The sequence below is a fragment of the Eurypyga helias genome, unplaced genomic scaffold, assembly GCF_000690775.1.
Source record: "Eurypyga helias isolate BGI_N326 unplaced genomic scaffold, ASM69077v1 Scaffold41775, whole genome shotgun sequence".
In the NCBI taxonomy this organism is placed as follows: domain Eukaryota; kingdom Metazoa; phylum Chordata; class Aves; order Eurypygiformes; family Eurypygidae; genus Eurypyga; species Eurypyga helias.
Genome location: NW_010252867.1, coordinates 1,458 through 8,843, shown reverse-complemented (window position 1 = coordinate 8,843; position 7,386 = coordinate 1,458). Strand labels below are relative to the sequence as shown.

Genomic DNA, 7,386 nt, shown 5'->3' with positions numbered 1-7,386 from the left:
AGGAAGTTTTAGAACTGGACAAGCTATAGGAAACCCAGGTTTTGGTGGAAGAATTATATACAAAAAGGGGACTTTATATATATAGTTTTCAATCTGTATTTCCACTTTTCAAAATAAAACCTGTATATATAAATGGATAACATTCAAAATCTGTATATGAATAACAGTTGTTTTCTGGCTAAAACAATATATTTAGACAGAATCTCACTTTCTGTTTTTCACTTCAAGTATGCTAGCCAGTCCAGTCCTTTGGGAAAAAAAATTCCGTTTTTAAATCCTTTAGGATCCACCAGATTCGTTATATGGCAATGACCTTAACTTATACAATATACTATATCATGAGGTGAACTGAAGGGGATTAGATATCGACATATTGGTCTGGTGCAGTAAGCCAAACAGCTGTTTAAACATGATACTACAGCTGAAGTAAGTCTCTGTCAGAATAAAAACCAACATTCATAAAAACAGCAGCAGCCATCGAAAACATTCACAACTGCAGGGATCTTTTGCTGTGTGTAGTTTTGCATTATAAGTAGGAGAAGCCACGATAGTTTAAAGCAAAATAAAAAAAAAAATACCACTACAGTCTTGAATTCAATGATGTTGAATTGTCACTCTTATAGCCTTTTATAGAAGTGTACTAAAAAAATTTACTTAAGCATATGAATTTAAGACTTTCACTTTATTCGGCAAATCGGTTTATTTACACAATGGGGAACGCTGGTTGAATGCTGTCAATGTAATAAAAACAAATCTAACAGAGACAATACTGAACTCTCTCTATGTATTCATAGCAGAAATGACAAACTATTTCCTTACCTGTATCAGGAACATCAAGCGCAACAATGGGACAGTATCATAGGACACTGATTTAACAATAAACCACAGAGGTCCAGTAATACTATGGCAATTTACTCATGTATTTACCAACTTAAAAAAAAAAAAAAAAAAAAAAAAGTGAGCAATACCCAGTATAAAGTTCTGTCAATTATCAGAGTCAAACTCTGACGAGTAGGTCAGTAAAACCTTATCAGATCATCCACAACCCATGAAGTGACCTGATCTGCTTCAGACCACTAATACAGAACCAAAATTGATGAGAACAGGTTATCCTCCAGAAGGCAGCAATGATCTGATAAGGGTTTAACTTAATGGAAGTTTTAAAAAAATTAAGAAATGCAGAGCACAGCCCCTATTAGAACAAGCTAACTTTCCAGACTTTCAAAAAAGACCAAAAAAAAAGACAAAAGACAAAAAAAAAAAAAGAAAAAACCCCCAAAACACTTCAACATGAAGCTACCATACAAAGTTTTTGTTTGTTTGTTTTCCTTTTTTTTTGTTGGGTTTTTTTTTGTTGCTTTGTTTTTGTTTCTTTTTTTCTTTTCCTTCTGTTTAAGAGTTCAGAGTTGCAATTTAATCCTGGCTTTTTAGCGAGAAGGAGAGTTTTGGCCTAGACTTTCCTTTGCCCAGGATAATTTTTTGCTCTTCCTTTTGCTGACGTTGTCTCTCTTGTTCTAGTTTCATCCTCTCCTCATGAATCTTTCTTTGTTCTTCAACAATTTTCAATTGTTCTTCAGCCTATATATGAAAATGGTAGAATTTAGGCCAGCATATTTTGTAGTCATAAAAGCAATTTACAAGTCCGTATTAACATCCAAACAGGTCTGATCCTGTATAGGTATGTAAGTGGTTCTACCCGAGCTAGGTGCTATAGTTGGTTTCAGTGAAACTATTTATAAAATGGTTATGTGAATGGAGTTTAGAAGAAACACTGAAAACTTTCTACAGTTAATGTCTTGACATCTCGAGGGCTTACATGCACTGTACTTTTTTAGTACTTTTCCATTTGTCCTGTTTGTCTCAACCATATGAGGTTGGAACAAGGGTAAAACAGATCTAAAACAGATGTAGTACAACCAGTTTTAAGCATCATCTTCTTTACCTGAAAAAGCTGCAGTTACTTGGGTGACTAAAACCGGTAAGAGTTCAATCAGGATTTAGACCCAGCTTAGTTTGGTTTATCACTGATTGAGTAGAATCAGCTAAATCATATTGAATGTCTCCATGAGGAAGGCACCTGCTTAAATAGGCTTGGAGACCAACATGAGAAAGACTTCCTTAACTTAAACATTTAAGCTTATCCTGAAAACCCCTTTCAGCTTATCCTGAAAACCCCTTGCACATCACCATCGTACCAGTCTCCAATCCAGTTTGCATTTGTCCTACTGAACAAAACAGGATTAGTCATTTCTGTTCTAGAAGCTGAACGTGTCTGCAAACTTACTTCAACCTTCCCTGTGAGATACAGTTAAAAACGTACTTTTTAATTCTGAAGGCAGCTATCTTCCTCTAAATTAACTGCAGCTGAACTGCTTTTTTCAGACCAGTGTTACTGCTATGGACCTGGTCTCATGCTTGAGGGAAGGAGAGCAACGCTACTGACGTAACCGGCAACAGGCAAGTTAAACTCTAGAAAGGGTCGATTTGTTTATTTTAGTTGTGTTGCAAATCAGGCAGAGGGACCTGTAATTCCCCTACAGAATGGTTAACATCACATACCAGTTTAGCTTGTGCTTCTGCAATTTTTCGATTATTCTCTTCTAGTATTCGCTCTAGTTCCTCACGCTTTGCACGCTCTTCTTCCTAAATGGGAGGACAGGGCAAGATGTTAGTAAAGTAAAACACTCATTTCCGTATGTTCGCTAATCTTTCTCAGAATTCTTTTGTGAACTGACTTAAAGTGGCAGCTTTACAGCCACCTATTTTGTCTCACAACGGTAAATTGTGCAGCCACTAAAACTGGTTTCTAGTACTCAATTTTAATCATCCCGCCCAGTCCAAACAGCAACCAACTAAACCCTCCCTAATCACAGAATCCTGACAATTTATTACTAGAATTTTAATATCACACAAATCAACAAGGACAACTACAAAAACTGGATAGTATTTACCAAATTAAAAAGTAATATAGAAAATATAAATAAAGTGAATAGTTTGTCTCACCAATTAAGTATACCTACGTATTCTTTACCTATACTCCTTTAATCAGCATTAAAAGTTGAATATTTACTGTCTTGTCCAGTGTCCTGCAGAGTGTGCTCCTCGGCTGCCATACGCGCCAGCTTCCTCTTTAAAATGATTTGTACTGTTAGCTTGGCAATACCTGCATCAGCAGCTCAACCATTTATACAGAAACAACATACAAGGAAGGCTGAGCTGAGGAATGCAGATGTTTATGATAAGAAGGAACAAAAATATGTAAATCATTCCTAAGGCAAACAATTAATAAGAAAAATACATTTACTGTTAGTGAAAAATACAAATGGTAATCCATACTTCATGGAGCTATGGGCTTCTTTCATGGGGAGAATGGACTTAACATTCAATATTTTGACAATTTGAAGACAGCTGAAACTGTCATTTGCAGTCTGAACTTGGAATTCAGGAGTCCAGGGAAGGCAAGATCAGGAAATAAAGCCTTGTAATTGTTGTTTTCTTGGTGAATTTTATGGAACTCTGTTATGCAACTCAAATATGAAGACTGCGTGAAAGTTTTTGAGATTATTTCAGTTCACGTAATATATATCCGAATTAATTTAATATTTGGAAGATTTAAAGTTAGCCAGAGGTTTGTGTCTGTGTAAGAAAAAAAAGTTAATACGAACAAAGCAAGCATATGAAGAGAAAACTTCTTACTATGACTAGTAACCAGCTACTAGCTAGCACACTTCACTCCAGGCATGGAAGTTTATTTTGCTTTATGAAGAACTGCCAGGACTTCTCCGTATCACATTGACAATAGCAAAAAAATTTAAAAAAACCCCCGAAAGTCATCCACCCGATCAAACAAAAACCTCTATATGGGAAGCATTTGCTGACTACGGAGATCTAAATTCAACTTACATTCTTTCATAGTAAGGTTTGAATTTGCAAAACAAGTCTAATTTAATATTCTTAATACTTGTGGTAACTCAGTGTTCCCTTTTTTTTGTTTCTTTGTTTATAATTTAAAGACGTGACAGACAAGTCACATTTAGCATGACGGGGAAAGCTTCATTGCTACTGTTTTTCCTTTTGTAAGCCAATCAAAATATTAATTTAAAATAAACCGTGTAGGAGGTACAGAGTGAAAAAGGCATTTGAGACATTGACTATTTAGCACTAATTTCCTTTACAGTTTAAAGTTTGTCTTGAAATTTCTGGATCCTGGAATGATTGGTGCAGACAGGCATTGAAGCCTTTAGTAGCAAATTACTGTCTCACAGAAAGACATTTTCAGCTTCTGCTCCAGCTGCTGATTAAAAAAAAAAAACAAAAACAAAACCAAAAAACCACCCAAGTCACATGTTCAGCTTGACTTCAGACAAGGGCAACCTGCTCTTTTATAACTTTTAAGGGAAAAAAAAGGAGTTGTTAGTAGTTATTAAAAATGGATATAATGATTTGGACATAGATCCTTCTTGAAGACGTGGATGGGCTTACGCTCGAAGTCCCAGAATTAGTCCAATGTATGCTCAAGGAAAATGTTCATTTTAAAAGAAGAGTAAGAAACCTATTTGTTAAAGACAGGTACTGCAGCTCACTGCTGGACCCTGCTTTTTGCCTGACTGAAGGCAAAAGCCTCTTACAGTCTAAGTAAACAAAATGAAACAAATGAAGGATACATAATTACAGATTTTCAATACCCTTCCCCAAAACTGAAAGGACCGCTGATAAATCCTGCAGCCATGGCAAAAGTTTCAAACAATTCTGAAATATGTAGGTCAGTTCCATTAACAATCAAGTATCCTTGTTCAGGTTTTAGGAGAGTAACTGTTTAAGTATCAGTGAGCTCCTCTGAATAGGCTAGAAATTAGGTTTCGCAGCAATGCAAGTTTATACGAGAAGGGAATTAGTTTTGCTGTATTCCATCTCTTTCTGAACCGAACAGGAGGCACAAACCGACACTGAAAGTTTTGCCATGGACTGTCTCTACTTTCCAAACGACCGAGCGTTACCTCTCTGGCTTTTTGTGCTGCAAGTTCAGCTTGTCGCTGTCGCTCGAGTTCTTCGAGCAACTGTTTTTCCATGATGCGCTTAGCCTCCTCCACCCTGCGGAGAACCTCTCGCTCAATCTCATCCTTCCTTTTCTCCAGCTCTTCTTCTACACGTTTAGCCACAAGCTCTTCCACTCTTCGAGCAGTTTCTTCCTCTATGAGTTTCTCTTCAATTTCTTGTTGACGACTACGAAATGCAAACACGAGGATTACCTTTTTAATCAATAAAGAATGGCTGCACTGAAACAAACTCTTCCAAATACACAGCATCAGCCACACTCCTGAATCACTTTTCAACAGTTTTATACCTTACATACATATACACACCCCCACCCCCATATACTTAAAGGATATTTTGCCCTACATTTATGGAAAGAGAATATTCAGGCAATCAGTGGGTGTTCCTACCACAGGGAACCCATTCGGACTGTACCATATTTAGCATCTCCGTATCTCAAGACCCTAAGCTTAGGAAGACAGCTTATCATACTACTTCTTGATCACTTTTGGGGAGGGAGAAGAAAAAAAACCCACCCAACTTCAGCTATCCCTCAACCTTCAGGAATTTAAAAGGCTTAAATTTTAAGCCACACGTAACAATATCTTGTCTTAAAGCCACCGCTTCAGAGGCACCAAATTAATCTCTAATAAGGAAAACACAAGACAGAAGCAATCAGATTTGTAATTCGACTATTTTATCAAGAATTCCAGGTGTTGTATCTGTAACCTAGTTAACCAACCATTTACCTTATCAAATTTCAACTACCTTAGCTCTCCATAACTTCTTCATTGCAGCACCCTCTTTCTACTGTAATTATGCAAAAAAACCCCCACAACCCCCCACACCAAGCACTCAATAAATTACAGTTTTCCATGTTCTGAATTTTGTGAAGATTTTCAAATGTCTTCTTGTCTTTATTTTTGTAGAGCAGCAGTATTATTGCTTAGTCTGGTCACTGTTCTAAATTTTCATTAAAAAGGATGCAAAAAGATTAGGTCAATTTTCAGGTTTATTACCAAATGACCAAAAAAAATCCGGGTAGTAATCACCAGTACAATATGGCAATTAGATATCCAAAGACCAAGAAAAGCGAATACTGCATAGGTATGTGTCATACAGTACCCTTAATTTGGGATTATTATGGGCTTTGGGGATAAGGTTGTTCTTTTTAACCTTGAAACTAGACTTTCATCTTAAGTATTCCGTGAAGTACGGTACAATCTTATAAATGTATCTTCTGGCCTGTCAGCACCAGAAATCTGTGACTTAGAATAGCAACTACTGTTGCAGTATCCTAATACCCTGTCATTTTCATAATGTTTGCATTTTCTTATTTATCTTGAGAGATAAATATTGAAAGACACAAAACCGACCTAAAAACCATTACAGGATTTACTACATTTTAGAATTCCCAGCATACAATTTGCAAACATGCAATAGGCGATAATATTGTTGTAGACAAAGATGTGAAATACCAAAGTAAAAGGCTCCTAAATTCCCCCTGTTCACGTATCTTCCTATCAAAAGTGTGTTCAAGCAAATGGATACTCTATCTCCTTCGGTAAAAAGCTTTGGAACCCCCAACTTAAATGTTCAGCCCCAGAGGACAAAATTTTATTCTCCCGTTCCCCAAGAGATTGCAAACTTAGCCAGTGGCAGGTTAGGCCAGCATTCACTCTTCCTGAAGTGACACAAAATGTTCTGAGGTAATTTCTTTTTTCAGAAAAACGAAGACCACCATCATCCAGAGAAATGCATCAAACCCATTCTGTTAGCGTGTATCTGCCAAACCACTACTACCTACAATCCTTTCTGGATGCAAGGTAGGGGAGGAGTCAAAAGTATATAAAGGAGTCACCCTTTATATACTGAATGCCCTTTTACTTTTAAAGGTTTTAACTTCCCTCTTATGGGCAGGTATTTAGCAGTGAGTACTCCCCCTGTCCTGTACTGATACTGCTTCACACACAGAAGAGGCTGTTCTACAGGAACCATTTTCAGAAAGCTCATATTGACGTGTTTTGTTCAACTATTTTAGCTTTATGCTTTAACATCAGAGAAATCTGGAATAAAAGTTAGATGGCTGAACATCTAACTTTTTTGTACATAGTTACAAAAAACACCACCCCGACACTCATGTCGGAAATAAGTTTTCAAATATTCTCAGCCATTGATGATACACTCAAATTAAGCACTGTGCCTGCACACGTTTCATTCTTCTCATCCCAACAAATTCATTCAAATTTAAACAGCAAATTATCTTTTCATATTCATAAGCAATGACCATATTACAAATATATCTTTTTAGTGTAAGCCACCACGTTTCTTGAAAGATTAGAAATAGGAAGA

At 36.6% G+C, this 7,386-nt stretch overlaps 1 protein-coding gene across 1 annotated transcript; it reads right to left on the bottom strand.

Moving 5' to 3' along the window:
* Positions 1 to 661: 661 nt before the first annotated feature.
* Positions 662 to 5,223, bottom strand: ARGLU1 (arginine and glutamate rich 1; the record flags this gene model as incomplete). The annotated part of the gene is made up of 3 exons (XM_010152494.1): positions 662 to 1,578; positions 2,560 to 2,643; positions 4,998 to 5,223. Coding segments are annotated over 3 exons (475 nt in total), but the record flags the coding sequence as incomplete, so codon positions are not given.
* Between the last annotated feature and the right edge of the window lie 2,163 nt (positions 5,224 to 7,386).